This window comes from Phocoena phocoena, chromosome 14, assembly GCF_963924675.1.
Source record: "Phocoena phocoena chromosome 14, mPhoPho1.1, whole genome shotgun sequence".
Classification (NCBI taxonomy): domain Eukaryota; kingdom Metazoa; phylum Chordata; class Mammalia; order Artiodactyla; family Phocoenidae; genus Phocoena; species Phocoena phocoena.
The window spans coordinates 9,657,564-9,674,298 of record NC_089232.1 but is presented as its reverse complement, the minus strand read 5'-3'; the positions used below and the strand labels follow the sequence as shown (position 1 = coordinate 9,674,298).

The following is a 16,735-nucleotide window of genomic DNA, read 5'->3' as shown; positions in this document are numbered from 1 at the left end:
TGGTCAAGGGCTTGGATGGAACAGGAACGGAAGATCGGAGAATTAGTCAGGGTTCACCAGAGAATAGAACCAACATACGTAGATAGAGAGAGAGAGAGATAATTTTAAGAAATTGGCTTCTGTGATAGTGAAGGCTTTAAATGTCCAAACTCTAATGGGGTAGGTTAGCAGGCTGGAGATTCTGGGAAGAGTTGCAGCTTGAGTTGAAAGGCCATCTGCCAGCAAAATTCCCTTTTGCTTGGGGGAGGTCAGTCTTTGTTCTATTAAGGCATTCAACTGATTGGGCAAGGCCGACCCACAGTATGGAGGGCAATGTGCTTCGCTCAGAGTCCACTGATTTAAATGTCAATTTCATCCAAAAAACACCCTCACAGAAACATCCAGAATAATTTTTTTTTTTTGCGGTATGCGGGCCTCTCACTGTTGTGGCCTCTCCTGTTGCGGAGCACAGGCTCCGGACGCGCAGGCCCAGCGGCCATGGCTCACGGGCCCAGCCGCTCCGCAGCATGTGGGATCTTCCCGGACCGGGGCACGAAGCCGTGTCCCCTGCATCGGCAGGCGGACTCTCAACCACTGCGCCACCAGGGAAGCCCCTCTGCTGATTTTTGATGGTTCTTTATAATATCCTAGATATGAGTTCTTTGTTAGATACGTAGTTTGCAAATCTTTTCTCCCGGTTCTTTCATACTCTTAGCATCCTTTTGCAGAGCAGAAGCTTTTAATTTTGATTAAGTCTACTTCATCGATCTTTTTCTTATATTATGTTTTTGGTGAACATCTATGAAACTTTCACGAAGATTATTGAACTAGCCTTGCATTCTTGGAATAAAGCCCACTTAGTCATGGTAGAGAATTATTTTTATATATTGCTGAATTATATTTGCTAATGCTTTGTTTTGAATCTATAAGAGATATTGGTTTGTAGTTGTCTTTTTTTTTAATACTGTCTTTGTTTTTTGTTACCAGGGTAACACCAGCTTCATAAAATGAATTAAAGCATTGTTCCTACCTCTTCTATTTTCTGGAATAGATTATGTAGAAATTGGTGTTTATTCTTTAAATATTTGGTAGGATTCTCCAGTGAAATCATCTGGGACTGGATAGTTCTTTTTCAGGAGTTTTTAAACTACAGTTTAAATTTCCTTAATAGATATAGTGTTATTCAAATAATCTATTTCATATTGGGTGAATTGTGATAGTCTGTATTTCAAGGAATTGGTCAATTTCACTGAGGTTGTCAAATTTATGTGTGTGTACTTGTTTATAGTGGCCTCTTAGTATCTTTTTGATGACTTCAGGGTCTATAGTGATATCACCTGTTTCATTCCTGATATTGGTAATTTGTGTTTTCTTCTTTTTTCCTTTGTCATTCTTGGTAGAAGTTTGTCATTTCATTGATCGTTTCAAAGAGACATCTTTGTGTTTCATTGATTTCCTCCACTATATTTCTGGTTTCTATTACATCGATTTTTTTTTTGCTCTTTATTATTTCCTTCTTTCTGCTTGCTTTGGGTTTATTTTGCTCTTCTTTTTCTAGGAGCTAAGCTTATTGATTTGAGAATTTTCCTCTTTTCTAAAATAAGAATTTGGAGCTATACATTTCCTTCTGAGTACTGTCTTAGCTGTGCCCCACGAATTTTGATATGTTACTTTTCATTTTCATTAAGTCAGCCTCCATGACACCCAGGGAGGAGAGGATCTTTGTTACTGCCCAGCAGGGTGGGAGCTTCAGTTCCCCACATGGCCTCCACTGTGAAGGGTGACCTTGCTACTGCCCAGCAGGGAGGACCGTTCAGGCTCCCCACTTTCCCTTCTCTGATCCACCCTGCTCACCACTCTGACATGGGGGAAGGGTTGAGGCACTTCATTACAGCCTGGCAAGGGTGAAAATCTAGGCTCCCTACTCTGCCTTGTTGGTGGGCATGGGACCACAGTTTTTTTCTGCGTCGTCTGGCTGGAGTACAGCAGTTATTATCTAAATTTTCTGTTTTGCTAGGCTGTCCCTTTGCTGGTCCTTTGACTCAAGAACAGGATTTTCTTGGGGCTTTTTGTGTCTGCACCCACTGGCATTTCCAGGCTGCCAGCTTCCTCAGGACCAAGTCTGGTTACATGAGAAAAAAGAACCCAGAGAACTCACTGCTGCACCATCTCACTGGTGTGCAGACCCCAGGCCAGTCTGCCTCCTCACCTCCTTTTCAGAGTCTTGTGTTTGCCTCGTACAGGCTTTTAGCTGTACGTAGCAAGAGGAATAGGAACAAGTGTTTCTCCATTGTTCTGGATACAGACGTCCTCTGGCTGATTTTAAGATTTTCTCTTTTTATCACTAGTATTGAACACCTTGATTATGCTATGCCATGGTGTAGTTTTCCTCATGTGTTTTGTGCTTGGGGGTTACTGAGATGCTTGGATAGTGGCTTTATAGTTTTCATCAAGTTTAGAAAAGTCTCGGCCATTATTTCTTCAAATATATATTTTTTTGTTTTCCCTTCCCTCTCCTCTACTTTAGGAATACAATTACACATATATTAAGTGGTTTGGATTTTCCCCGCAGCTCACTGATGGTCTTTTCAGTATGTTTAAATCATATTGTACTCGATTTCACTTTGGATACTTCCTAGTGCTATGTTCTCCCTTTTTAAAGAAAAAAGTTTGCTGGAAACACCTCTTTGGGGGAGGAGACACCACACTTCTCAATAAAGAGAAACATTTTTACAGTCTGGAGATCTTTTTTTTTTTTTTTTGTAATACCTATTATGCCAAGAATTTATAGGGAATGAGTTCCAACAGCTCAGGCTCCTTTCCATGGTTCTCACAGGTGCAGAACCAATGCCTGCATTTCTCTGGGTGGAGCCGCCTGGGTTTCAGTTGAGCCCAAGTACCTTTTGCTCTGGCCGCCTTCTTTTTTCTGATCGTTTTCCTTCACATGTTTCAGGAAGCTGTCTCAGCTCCTAGAGTGCTTAACATGTTCAATACGTACGTTAATTTTCTTGGCAAGACTCTTGCCCTTGTTTGTTTGCAACAATGCTGGCGGCATGTTGGGAACACACCGTAGGCTCTTCCAGTTTTGCCGTGGGAACAGCGGTGGGCTTTTCTTTTTGAGTAGTGCCAATCCCCTTGATGTCAACATCACCTTTCTTGTAGATTCACATGTATGTGGCTAAAGGAACAACTCCATGTCTTCTGAAAGGCCTAGAGAACATTTATCTATCGGAAGCCTCTCCTCTTTCCTTTTGTGTTGGTCATTTCGGCAAATTTTCAGAAGATAGAGGTGCCAGCCCCAAAGCTAGAGCTATGTTTCCAAATTCACTAATCTTTTCTTCTGCAGTGTTGAATCTACCATTAATCCAGATTAATGGTATCTGGATATCTCAGATATTGCAGTTTACATCAATAGATATTGCAGTTTACATCAATAGAAGTTTGGTTTGGGTCTTTTTTTTTAACTCCCCTGTCTCTACTTTTTTTTTTTTTAATATTTATTTTGGCTGCGCCGGGTCTTACTTGCACGTGCAGGATCTTTGTGAAGGCATGCAGGATCTTTAGTTGCGGCATGTGGGCTCTTAGTTGCAGCATGCGGGATCTAGTTCCCTGACCAGGGATCGAACCTGGGTCCCCTGCATTGGGAGCATGGAGTTTTAACCACTGGACCACCGGGGAAGTCCCTCTACTTAACATTTGAACACACGGAGTACAGTTATAAAAAACAGTTATAATGTCCTTGTCGGTTAATCCTAACATCTGTCAGTTTTGAGTTGGATTAAATTGCTTTACTATTCTGAGTCATGTTTTCCTGCTTCTTTCCAAGCTGGGTAACCTTTTTTTTTTTTTTTTGCGGTACGCGGGCCTCTCACTGTTGTGGCCTCTTGCGTTGCAGAGCACAGGTTCCGGACGCGCAGGCTCAGCGGCCATGGCTCACGGGCCCAGCCGCTCCACAGCACGTGGGATCTTCCCGGACCGGGGCATGAACCCGTGTCCCCTGCATCGGCAGGCGGACTCTCAACCACTGTGCCACCAGGGAAGACAAGCTGGGTAATCTTTGATTAGATACCAGATCTCGTGAAGTTTACCTTGTTGGATGCTAGATATATTTTTTAAATTTTCTATAAACATGATTGAGCTTGGTCTGTGATGTACTTAAGTTACTTGGAGACAAGTTTGATCCTTTTGTGTCTTGATTTTACGATTTGTCAGGCAGGACTGGAGCATTGTTTAGTCTGGGTTCATTATTCCCCATTATGGAGGCAAGATCTTTATGCGTACTCTACTCGATATTCCATGAATTCTGTGTCTTTCCATTCAGACTAGTGGGAAGAGGCACTGTTCCTGGCCCTGTCAATCTCTTAACACTGTTCCCTCTAATTCTTTCTGATGAATCTTTCCCTGGTCTCAGGTCGTTGCCTCACAGGCATGCACTGCTCACCACTCTGCTGAATACTCGAGGGGGAACATCTGCAGATCTGTGTTCCCTTTCTGCCCAGGTCTCCTGCCTAGTACTACGCCAGGCTCTCTTTAGCATGTTCCCTCGATGACACTCACACCCCAGGTTCCATTTATGTCTCTATGCTGACCTCTATCTTCAAGCCAGACAAGAGCAGAAGCTCCAGATCCGTGTCTCCAATGGCCCACCCTGCAGAGTCCCCTTGAATGTCCCATGGGCACACTAAATACAACCCATCCAACACTAAGCTCACCATCCTCCCCCCAGACTTGCTGCCTCTCCAGAACCCGTCTCCATGAATGGCACTGCCATCTACCAGGCCAGAGACCTACGAGTCGGCCTTGCACCTCCTTCCGCCTTACTCCCACCTTCTGTCATCACTGAGGGCCATCAGTTCTGCCTTCTAAACATCTCTGGACTTTCACCATCTCTGCCACACACCAAACCACCACTGCTCGCAGCTGCACCACTCTTAACCCAGACACATTTCCTTGAGCAAAACGTATCAAGTGCAAGTCTAACCACGGCACCCCCCACACCCCCACCCACCCCCCGCCCAGTGAGGACCTTCCAGTGGCCTCCTGTGTGCTTAGATAAGGCTCAAACTCCTTTCTGGGGCAAATAAAGCCCTTGATGATCTGCTCCTTGATTAAGTCTTGGGCTTCTTGCCCAGGGCCCCTCGTATGTCTTTATGCCTGGAGAGCTGGATTGTAACTGTTTAATTAAACCACCTCTCCACTAGAATGCCTGTTTTCTAACGATGGAGGTTATGCCTCCTACTACCCTGCGCACAGTCCATATAGTGCGTAACAAGACAGGGCTGCAAAATGCTGTAATTTTGCTTAAGAATGCCGTCTTAAGGAAAATACTTCCGGCCGCAGGTTCCCCATATGTAAAGTCGGTGCAATCATCACTCCTCTCTTCTCTGATATGGCACAATCAGTAGACAAAAAGGGCTGGCTTTGTCAACCAGCGCGCCAGAATTTGGTCTCCACGCATTTCGCTCAACCATCAGAGCAGGGCCTGGCCCAGATGCTGGGCCCGACGCGGGCGAGGCCAGCGAGGTGCCCAGGGCGCAAAATGTCAAGAAGCACCCCCTTTCGGGTTCATGCAAGCGCACGCCGCCCCGAAAGCGAGTGCCTTCGGGCATGTGGCGTCCGGGTCATCCGGCTGGCTTCGCCTGCTTCAGGTCCGCACCCACAGGCCTGCTGGAACGCGAGAGAGACTACCCTCCCTCGGCCGCTGGGCCCGCCCCCTATGCGACTTGGCTTCCGGCACCGAACTAGACGCCCTGCTATTGGCCGTTGTCCCGTGACGTCACCAGGGAGCGCCCGCCTCTGCTGACGCCTTATTTAGAGGAGCCGCGCGGCGCCCAGGGCCGCAGCGTTGGAACTCCCGGCAGCTTGCGGTGTCTGGGACGTAGTACCTGTGCTCAGGCGCCCGGTGACCTTGGCCTCTGGCCCGCGAGTCCTATCCCGACAGCACAGGGCGCCAGGTAGGTTAGGTTTAGGCCAGACGGCGGGGTGCACCGGGCCTCAGCCTTCCTCCGGGCCTCCGGCTGAGGGCAGGACTGGACTCTGGTGCCCGGCCGCTCCGACCACACGGACTGGGCTGGCGGGCCTTCTTGGGCGCCCACTGAGTGCAGGGGATGGAGCTGGGCATACAGGGGAAGTGGGGGACTGGCACAGGGGCCCAGGCGAGTGGATGGTGGGACGCGGTCCCAGGTGCAAACCTTTGTCTCGCCTGCGCCGTTGCCGCTCCATGTCCCTGCCTCTTTGCTTACGGACCCTTTTCCAGAGTTGGATTGAGCTCAGGCTCTGCGGCACAGTGGTTCCCGCAGGAGCAGCGGGGCCACTTTCAGGTATCTCGGCAGGTGACTTCACCTCCTTCAGCCTCAGTGCCCCTTCTGTAAAATGAGGCGCTCAGCCTGAGGGGATTGCTAGAGGGCGGAATGAGAACCTGCAAGGGCCTGTCATGTGGGAAGGGCAGTCAGTGGGGCCTGCGGTTATCTGGGAGAGCAGGTGACCAGCCTTATCCCTGAGGCAGTAGCCAGCAGGAGATCCAATTTCCCCTGGGGCATGCAGGGTGTCTCTGGGCCTCCAGAAGATTTCCTGTTGGAGGTTCCTACTTCTCACCACCACCTCTGGGCTAAAGTGTCCAACTCCTCACCTGGACTTGGATTCAAGTCCCAGTTCTTTCCTGTCTTTGGGAACTTGGGCAAATCCCTTATCCTCTTCGAGCCTTAGTTTTTTCATCTGTGAAATGGGACCAACAGCCCCTACCGTCCACAGCTGTCAAGAGAATTAAATCAGCCATTGTAGGTAAAACAGAGTAACACCTGGCACGCAGTGGGATAATAATCTTAGTGTGTGGAGTATATGAGTGCATACACTTCAGCTTGAACAGCCCCTGACAGGGGCATGGTTGGTGCTTGTGTAAGACGGGAGGGTGGGAGGTTCAGAACTCCTGGTTTTCTGCTTAAACTCACTGGCCAGCACAGCGGTCAGATCATTGACCTGGATCTGATGAGTGTTTAACTGAACAAGGCAGATGGAATCATCAGAGAACCAGGAGTCTGGGACGACCTCCACGTGCTTAAGCATAAAGGGCTACTTTTATTTTTTATTTTATTTATTTATTTTTGGCTGCACTGGGTCTTCGTTGCTGCATGTGGGCTTTCTCTAGTTGTGGCGAGCAGGGGCTACTCTTCATTGCGGTGCGCGGGCTTCTCGTTGCGGTGTCTTCTCGTTGCGGAGCACTGTCTCTAAGTGCGCGGGCTTCAGTAGTTGTGGCACGTGGGCTCAGTAGTTGTGGCCCGCAGGCCCTAGAGCGCAGGCTCAGTAGTAGTGGCGCACGGGCTTAGTTGCTCCGCGGCATGTGGGATTTTCCCGGACCAGGGCTTGAACCCGTGTCCCCTGCATTGGCAGGCGGATTCTTAACCGCTGCGCCACCAGGGAATCCCTAAAAGGCTACTTTTAAAGGCAAGGAACCATGAAGAGGAGGGACTGTTGGGGTGGAGGCCAGACTCAGAAACAAAAGAAGAGAATGGGGTTTGTCTTTGCGTGGAGCCTAGAACTCAAAATGGAACCTGAGCCTTGTTGATACTTTCTAAGTGATTTGAGGAGCGAAGGCACAGCTGCCCCTCCTGAGGCTGACAATCACCAAGCTTTCCCAAGTAGTGAAAAGTCAAGCCCCTGCTTCTGGCATTTGATCATTGAACAGAGAGTAGCTGAGAGCCTTCTGTGTGGCAGGCACAGTGCTAGGCACTATGGACTCAGCAGCAAAAGAGACAGTTGTGGCCCCAGAACCCAGAGGGGAGACAGCCCCGTGATGCCTGTCAGGCGTAGACCCCGCCCTCTGTCTGCAGCCTCTTTCCTAGGGCAGCCTGTACTCCAGCACAGGAGCCACTAAATAATTACTGCCTGGAGAGGCAGGCGGGGGCTGCTCCTAAAAGGCTGTGACAGCCTGGAAGGGGTTCTGGCTTGGTCATGTGAGCCGTGGAAAGCATTTTAAGTAGGAGGGTAACAGGATCAAATTGGCATTTAAAAAACTACCTGTGGCAGCTGTGAAGCCAGTTTCACCTGTGATCTCTTGCTCATGCTGGGCCCCACTCTTAACTAATTCCTAGCCCTGCTCATCTTAGCCCAGCCCACACTTCCTCAAGAAACAAAGACAGGGCCCTTGATCTACACAGCAGCAGTCCCAGTTGCAGAATCCTACTTAACGGCATCCGTTGTTAACATCAGTCTCCCCTGCAGGCAGGATGGCAGGGCTGAGTGTGTCTGACCTACATTGCCCGGTGCCCCAGTGGTGCCAGCTACAGTCTAAGCTTTCAGAAAGCACTGGTTGACGGAAGGCTGGAATCCCTGGGACCTAGCTCAGTGCCTGGCATGAAGTAGTTGCTTCTCTAGAAATGTTTCATTTGAAACACGTGAAATAAGTGAAAACCTGGACCACTTCCCATGTGGTGAGCCAAGAATGGCTCATGGGGCAAAAGGACCTGGGCTGCAGCTTGAGGAGCTTTGGGCACCCCAGTGATGGTTTGGGACTGTCTCCATCCCCTAGGACCCACGTTTTTCTCCATAGGCTCCGATGCTGGTCTCTGGTAGAAGGCGGCTCACGGCTCTGCTGCAGGCTCAGCGTTGGCCCTTTCAGCCCTCCAGAGACATGAGACTGGTGCAGTTCCAGGCACCCCACCTGACGGGACCTCATCTGGGCCTGGAGTCAGGGAATGGTGGAGGTGTCATCAACCTCAGCGCCTTTGACCCCACACTGCCCAAGACGATGATAGAGTTCCTGGGGCAGGGAGAGGCCGCTCTCTCAGTGGCAAAGAGGTAAGTCAGCAGGCAGCAGTGCCCTGCCGCAGCTGCCCCATTCCCCCTCCCTCCTCCCACCCGCCTCCTTTTGCACCCCAGCCTTCGTTTCTCACCTGTTCTCTTAGTGAAGAGCCTTAGAAATCTTTTATGACAACATCCTCAGTTTACAGAGGGGGAAACCGAGGCCCAAGGAGGATGATTGACCATCCGAAGGCCACACACTTGGTGGTGGAGCCAGAATTCTACTTTGTCACACTGCCTTCCCTGGGAGATTAAGTCCCTGCTTGCCTGAGGGGCTGGAACCTGGGATCCTAAGAGGCATCTTGGAAAGCTCATTAGGGGAGAGGACTGCAAAGAGATTCTTAAAGATGGTTCTTGGGTTTGGGCTAGATTAGGTAGAGGCCTCCCTGAAGCCAGGAGTCCTGTGGAATCTGGTCTAAAGGTGTTGATGAACAGTAAATTAAAAACCGCTTTGAGGGGACTTCCCTGGCGGTCCAGTGGTTAAGACTCCACGCTTCGACTGCAGGGGGCAAGGGTTTGATCCCTGGTCGGGAAACTAAGAGCCGGCATGCCGCGTGGTGTGGCAAACAAAACCCTCAAAACAAAAAACCACGTTGAGGTGTCATTTTCACCTGTTTAACTGACAAAAAATACAGATGTTTGACAGCATACAGTGTTGGTAACAGTATTTTTCCCCTACTTTCATATTCTCGCAAGATGAGAAACTACTTCTGTGTCCCTCACTAGAGAATTGGGTGTATCTCTACTGTGCAGTAATAGGCAGCCATACGAAAACGAGGAAGCTGTATACTGTTATGGTGAGATCTCTAAAATATATATATTTTTAAAAGGTATATATAATTGTGCTATCATTTGCATAAAAAAAGATGGGAGGGCTTCCCTGGTGGCGCAGTGGTTGAGAGTCCGCCTGCCGATGCAGGGGACACGGGTTCATGCCCCGGTCCGGGAAGATCCCACATGCCGTGGAGCAGCTGGGCCCGTGAGCCGTGGCCGCTGAGCCTGCGCGTCTGGAGCCTGTGCTCCGCAATGGGAGAGGCCACAACAGTGAGAGGCCCGCGTACCGCAAGAAAAAAAAAAAAAAAGATGGGAGAAGAGTATACATAGAGTGGCTGTGAAGAGCTACATAGGACACAGTGGTTGTCTCCAGGGCTGGAGCAGCGTGACGAGGAGAAGGTGTAGAAGAGAGACCTTTCCATTATTCCCATTTGCACCTTTTGAATTCTCTTACATGGACATGTATTACCTAATGGGGGAGAGGAAATCAACACTGGATGAATATAAACAGTGTTCTGATATCAAAGGACAGTAACTGGGCTTGATTTTCCTGCTGACTCTGATGGTTGATCTAGAAAATACATTTTAAAAACTTGTAGCTGCTGCAGGATCTCCCCAGAGTGCCCTTCTCTCCTGCTCTGGTCTCTGCAGAGCCCTGGCTGCCCAGTTGCCAGTCCTGCCACGGTCAGACGTGACATTCCTGGCCCCAGTTACACGGCCAGACAAGGTGGTGTGCGTGGGCATGAACTATGTGGACCACTGCAAAGAGCAGAACGTGCCCGTGCCCAAGGAGCCCATCATCTTCAGCAAGTTTTCCAGCTCCATCGTGGGGCCCTACGACGAGGTCGTCCTCCCTCCTGAGAGTCAGGTTGGTGCCTCCCCACTGTGCCCCCGAGTCACTGGGGCCCATCACACAGGTGCTCAGCCTCCAGCCTAAAGGAACCATCTGTTGCTCATTAGTGCATTAAACAGAAACTCCAGGGGATTATACAGTAATAAGACTGCTCTCGGGGGTGGGGGGGGGGAGAAGTTAATTTATATCTTTTCCTGATTACAAAGGTAATATGCTTGCATTATAGAAAATTAGTAAAATACAGATAAACGTAAAGAAAAGTCACCCATGTTCCCACTGCCCAGGGCTTGCAACATTTATGTTTTGCTGTGTATCTTCCCAGTGTTTTTCTGTTCCTGTTTCTACTTATACTATACATATGCCTACCATTTACTTAAGTCTCCAGCAAGAACATTCTTCATGCCATGAAATATTCTCCCCTGACATTTTTTAGGTTACTGCTTAGTTTTCTGTTGTATCAATGGCCATAATTTATTCAGTAGTCCTCATATTGCTAGATAGGTTGTTTCCAGTTTTTAGCTTTTATAAGTAGTGTTGCAGTGAACCTCCTCATAGAAAGGACTTTGCACATCCATGAATGTGTGATTATTTCCTTTGAATAAACTTCTTAGAATTTGAATGTCTTTGTCAGAGTGTAGGCAGGGTTTCAAAAATCAGCCAAAGTGACCTTAAGAAAAGTTGCAAAAGCAATTTACATGTCTACCAGCAGTGTATGTACCCTTACTAATACTTTCAAATTTTTAGTTTAGGAATATTTTGGAAATTACAGGAAAGCTGAAAAAAAGTACAGTGACTACCCAGACTCTTCACCTGGATTCACTGTTAACATTCTGCCGTATTTGCTTTTCCTCTCCCTCCTTCTTCCTCCCCCGTCCCTCTTCCTCTCCTTCCCTCATGTCCCACAGGCACACACACACTTTTTTTGGAGGGGGAGTGGGAAGAACCTTTGAAAGTAAGTTATAGACATTAAGACAGTTCACTCTTAGAAACTTCAACATGCATCTCCTAAGAATAAGGACAATGTCCTACATGACCATAATACCATTGTCACAACTAAGAAAGTTAACATGGGTAATATCTGATATACAGTCCAATTGGGAATATTCCCAGTTGACCCCCCAAAGATGACTTTTAATTTGGGTCCTGTTTTGTTTTTTGGTTTTGGTCCAAGATCAGTCAAGGTCATACATTGTATTTGGTTATGTCTCTTTAGTGCCCTTTATCTACAACAGGGATCCACAGACTTTTTCTCAAAGGGCCAGTTAGTAAGTATTAGGCTCTGAGTGCCAAATAGTTTCTTTTGCAACAGTTCAGCTTTGCCATTGTGAAATATGAAAGCTGCATAGCTGATACGTGAATGAATGAACATGGCTGTGTTCCAGGAAAATTTTGTCTGCAGTAACAGACAGCAAACAAGCAAGGATTTGGTCTGTGGGCCATAGCTTGCCGACCCCTGATCTCAAGCAGTTTTTCCCCCTGCCCTTTTTTGTCTTTAATGACACTTTTTGAAGAAACCAGGCAAGTTGTCTCATAGCATGTCTCACACTCTGGATTTGTCTGGTTGGTTCTTCATGATTAGATTCAGGTTAAACATTTTTGTCAAGTTCTACATAGGTCTCTTAACCTGTTCAGGCTGCTATTACAAAATACAGAATGGATGGATGGATGGCTTATAAACAAGGCATTTAATTCTCACAGTTCTGGAGTCGAGGAAGTCCAAGAGCAAGGTGCCAACAGATTTGGTGCCTGGTGAGGGCCCACTTCCTGGTCCATAGACGACTGTCTCTTCACTATGTCCTCACATGGTAAAAGGGAGCTCTCTGGGATCTCTTTTTGTAAGGGCACTAATCCTCTTCATGGAGGCTCTGCCCTCATGACCTAATCACCTCTCAAAGGTCTCACCTCCTAATACCATCACCTTGGGGGTTAGGTTTCAGTATATGAATTGGGGGGTGGGGGGGTGGGACACAAACATTCAGTCTGTAGCAACAGGTGTGTACTTGTATTGCATCCCACTGGGAGACTCTTGTCTGGCCCTAAAGTTTGATCCCTTAGTTTACTTGATGCTCACGTGACCTCTCCATTGTAAAGGTACATTTCACTGTGGTAATTAGTAAACAATCTGCAGGGTAGACATTGAAACCATGTGACTATCTTATTGCCTCACAGTTTTTCATCCAGGGATCATCTGGTCATCCTTACCCGAATCCATTATTGCGGTAAGCGTTAGAAAAAGGTGATTTTTTCTGTCTGTGCACTTTTATTAGCTGGTACCCTGAAGAAACACTGCTTCCCTCCTTTTTTTTTTTTAACCCATGTCCCTTTAGTATCACTGTAAATTCCTGATTTTTAGTTTTATTCAATATGTCATAGTCCATCATTTACATTCTTTTTGATACTCAAAGGGTCTTAATTTGGCCAGTGAGGGCCTTCAAGGTGGCCCCCATCTGTATCACTTTCTGAGTACTTCCTTGCTGTGGCCAAGCTATTGCAGGCTCATCTTGTACTCTGTCTCAGACTTGGAATTAGCCATTTCCCCAAGGAACCCAGTTCTTTTTTGTGTTTCTGGTTGTCACTGTTAGGAAGAGCAGTCAGTTTGAAAGGCTAGATTGTTATCTATTTTATAGGGCACTTTGTGGTTTATGGAAAGGGCTGAGCATGTTCTCCTTTTTGTGGCCATGTGTGTGCGTATTTCTTTTTGTGAATTGCTATTCAAGCCTTTGGCCCACATTTATTTTGGCATGTTGATCTTTTTCTTGTTATTATTTGAGTTAGTGCATTAAAGCACTTAGAGTAGTGCCTGGCACACAGTAGGGTTAGCTGTTGTTACTTGGTATGCATCCTTTTCTGGAAGTATCAAGAGTGACTCTTAAACTCCCTCCGTGGACAAAGCTCTTCTGCAGTCGCTCGGAGAGCTCTGCCTGCCTCTAGGGGTGCTGCCTGCCACTGCCCAGTTGATGGGTCTGCACTTGATACCTCCCCTACTGTTTACTCCACTCTGGCTCGAGGTCTTACAAATGGGGACCGGCAGCCAACCCCACTGTTAAGAGGCCCTGGCCCCGAGGCAGTGTGTAGCCCCTCGGCAGAGGAGCGGTGCCCAGAGCCCGGCAGCTCACTGCTCCTTTCCCGCTCTACAGGAGGTGGACTGGGAGGTGGAGATGGCTGTGGTCATTGGAAAGAAAGGCAAGCACATCAAGGTGAGGTGGAAAGGGCAGTGCCATCTGTCCCTGGCACTGGGAGGCGGTTGGCATCTACCTGCTCCTGACCCTGCCTTGCCTCTCATCCACCACCTCTGGCCACTAACGTGGGACCAAGGCTTTGGGATCCTTTGTTACAGGGGTTGGTGTCGTCATGATTTAACCTCCAATCTGGCCAAACCCCCTGCCCCCCATAGGCCACAGATGCCATGGCCCATGTGGCTGGCTTCACTGTGGCACATGACGTGAGTGCTCGCGACTGGCAAATGAGACGCAATGGAAAGCAGTGGCTGCTGGGAAAAACCTTTGACACCTTCTGCCCCCTGGGCCCTGCCTTGGTGACCAAGGACAGTGTAGCAGGTAGGTCTCTTGACAGCCCACTGGGTGACTCCTGTTGCTCTTAGATACATCAGTGAAGAGAAAGCAGCTTTCCGGGAAATGGGAGTGAGGGGTATGGCTCCACGTGGGCCCCCTATCCCCAGCTGCCCTTTCGTTGATTGCTTATATTAGAGCAAATCTCTCAACGTGGGCCATGAGTTCTCCACTGGCATCCCCCTGTCCCCTCACCCCACAGAGAGCTGTAATTGCAGACGTGGTGAATCTGCATTCATGAAGTGAATAACGAAGCAGTGCTCTCAGGATGGGTGGGTCAGGCTTCCTCTAGCTGCCACCATCTGGGAGAGTCTTTAAGTTGGAAAGCAGCAGAGCTGCCCTTTGAGCATCACAGAGAACGGCTGTTCCAGAGCCCCCTGCACCTTCACTGTGCCCTTGCTGCTTGTACCTGCTGCTGCCTGCCTACACAGTGGCTGAGTGAGGTCCTGTGAGAGCCAGGAAGAGAGACAGTGCTTAAGAGGACAGAGCACAGCCATCTGGGTAGGGCCACGTCCATGCAGTTCAGCCTTACGCCACCCCGTGCAGTCAGTCATCAGAGAAGTTAAATGGTGATCCCTTGGCGGGGGGCGGGGGGGGGCGATTTGTGAATGTGTAAAACACTGAAAAGTTAAAAGTACTGTCTACTCGGGACAGTATTACAGGTAAGCCTTCAGGTGCAGGAGTCTTCACTACTCCTGCTTGTGCCAAGTCAGCCTCTGCTGTGGGTAGACATCTGTTTCTTAAGGCAGAAACAGCCATTTTTCTCTCCTCCTTGAGTCTGGAACATCCCCTCCTTAACCCACCCAGGGGACCACTGGCAGGCACTCTGCTCTGTGGTGGATACAGGGAGGCCTGAGGAGGCCAGTGTCCACACACAGTTCCAGGGTAGGGAGTGCCAGGACCAAGCACAGGGAATCCAGCACACAACCCTCTCACCTGGGGAGTCACAAGGTCTCCTTGTGCTTTCATCTTCTAGCTGATTGGGAGGGGTTTGAGGGAAAGAAGGGAAAACCCCCAAGTGTTGTTTTTGCATTTCAGATCCACACAACTTAAAGATCTGCTGCCGAGTGAATGGGGAGGTGGTCCAGAGTAGCAACACCAACCAGATGGTGTTTAAGACAGAAGAGCTAATAGCCTGGGTCTCCCAGTAAGTGGGATGGAGCCCTGCCCCCCAACACCCACCTGGAGGCTAAACCGAGCGCTCCATGGCAGGCTACAGCCACCTCGGCCCCTGGTCTCACCTGGCCCTTTTGCCCTAGGTTCGTCACTCTTTTCCCAGGGGACGTCATCCTGACCGGGACCCCCCCAGGTGTTGGTGTATTCAGAAAACCTCCTGTCTTTCTCAAGGTAGGTTGGCTAAATGAGGAAAGGAAGAAGGCCTGGCAGGGTGGGCTCAGACTTGAGAAATCCAGGCCTGTGTATGTGCCACACCAAAGGACTGACCGCCTCACGGCCCACTCTGTTGCAGAAGGGCGATGAAGTCCAGTGTGAGATCGAGGAACTAGGTGTCATCGTCAACAAGGTGGTGTGACGGCCTCTACCGCGGGCCGTGATCTTACGACGAGGTGGGGGCATCCGTTCCTACTGAGCCCAGCACAGGAAGAGGCCCAGTGCCAGCCCCCCTGAGTAGCTCCTCTTCCAGGTAGACGGGGAGGAGATGGTGCTCTCCTCAATAAACTTCTTTTTGGCTTCCTTTAGGATTTGTTTCAAGGAGTGAGATAGGGCATTCTCACACAGTGGGGAAGGAAAGAGCAAATACCCACAGTCACACCAAAAAGAAAGACACTGCTGAGCTTGGGAGAAGAGGACTCATCCAGTCCTCTCGTTTATCACACCAGAGGATGCAGAAAGCAAGAGAGGGCGAGGGGCAGTCAGACCTCAAAGATGTTAGAGTCCAGCTGAGGGTTTGCAGCTCCTCCCAGGCCAGCCTTCTGGCTCCAGGGCACAGCTGTGCTCTGGGGCTGGGAGGTTTTAACGCTGGCCCCTTCTCCTAGTTCTAGTCACAGATGAACTGCCGGATGAACCGTTCCAGCTTTTCCTGATTGTCCCGGCTGGCAAAGGTGGGGGACAGGTGGAGCATGGGGCCTGCAGGGCTGGGCATCTGCTGCAGCACCTGGGCCACAGAGAAGGGCTCTGAGCGCTCGCCACGGGCACTGCGCCCCTCCCCTGGAAAACTGCAGTGAGACCTGTGGCCCTGTGAGCCTCGGTGTTTGAGGGCAAACGCTGCCTCTCAAAACACCCCCAGGGCCCCACCCGGGAGCAGAATGACCCAGGGGTCTGGGAGACTGAGAGGGAGGGGAAAACTGTCCTACCTTCTCCAACAACTACTGTCACCACACCTACTCGTGGGAGACGCTGCGGAAATCCCAGGGTGGGTACAGCTGGGGCTCCCCTGAGCAGCTCTTTCAGGGTATGGGAGTGGGAGGCAGGGGGACAGAAGGGTGGAGAGACTGGCCCCCTCACCCCCAGGTCTCTGAAGGTCCAGACGGCACTGATGGCGAGATTTGGGTCCACACACTCTGGAGGAAAGAGAAGTGAAGGCTACGGAAGGGAGCCCCGGGGCCCAGCTCCTCTCCTCTTGTCTAAGGACAGGACTCAAGCTGGACCCAAAGGCCTTCTCTGTACCCCTCAGCCGGCCTTCCTGGAGTTGGGCTTTCACTGCCCACTAGGGGGAGGCAGCCACCAGCAAAACTTCCTCGCCTCCCAGGGCCTGGGCTGGCTGCTCGGGACTCACCGAAGAACCCTTCCTCCTGGGCGGTGGCCT

General features: G+C 49.6%; 1 protein-coding gene across 1 annotated transcript; it reads left to right on the top strand.

Annotated features, from left to right (window-relative positions):
* The first annotated feature begins 5,766 nt into the window (after positions 1–5,766).
* LOC136133844 (fumarylacetoacetate hydrolase domain-containing protein 2A) lies at positions 5,767–15,666 on the top strand. The gene is made up of 8 exons (XM_065891242.1): positions 5,767–5,933; positions 8,525–8,772; positions 10,201–10,417; positions 13,540–13,599; positions 13,797–13,959; positions 15,010–15,118; positions 15,231–15,318; positions 15,440–15,666. The coding sequence occupies exons 2-8, from the start codon at positions 8,531–8,533 to the stop codon at positions 15,500–15,502; spliced, it is 942 nt and encodes a 313-aa protein (XP_065747314.1). The 5' UTR covers positions 5,767–5,933; positions 8,525–8,530; the 3' UTR covers positions 15,503–15,666.
* The last annotated feature ends 1,069 nt before the right edge of the window (positions 15,667–16,735 follow it).

Coding starts and splice junctions, on each gene's coding strand:
- LOC136133844 (XM_065891242.1), top strand. CDS start 8,531: ATGCTGGTCTCTGGTAGAAGGCGGCTCACGGCTCTGCTGCAGGCTCAG. Junction 13,960..15,009: donor GACCAAGGACAGTGTAGCAG/GTAGGTCTCTTG, acceptor TTTGCATTTCAG/ATCCACACAACTTAAAGATC. Junction 15,319..15,439: donor AACCTCCTGTCTTTCTCAAG/GTAGGTTGGCTA, acceptor ACTCTGTTGCAG/AAGGGCGATGAAGTCCAGTG.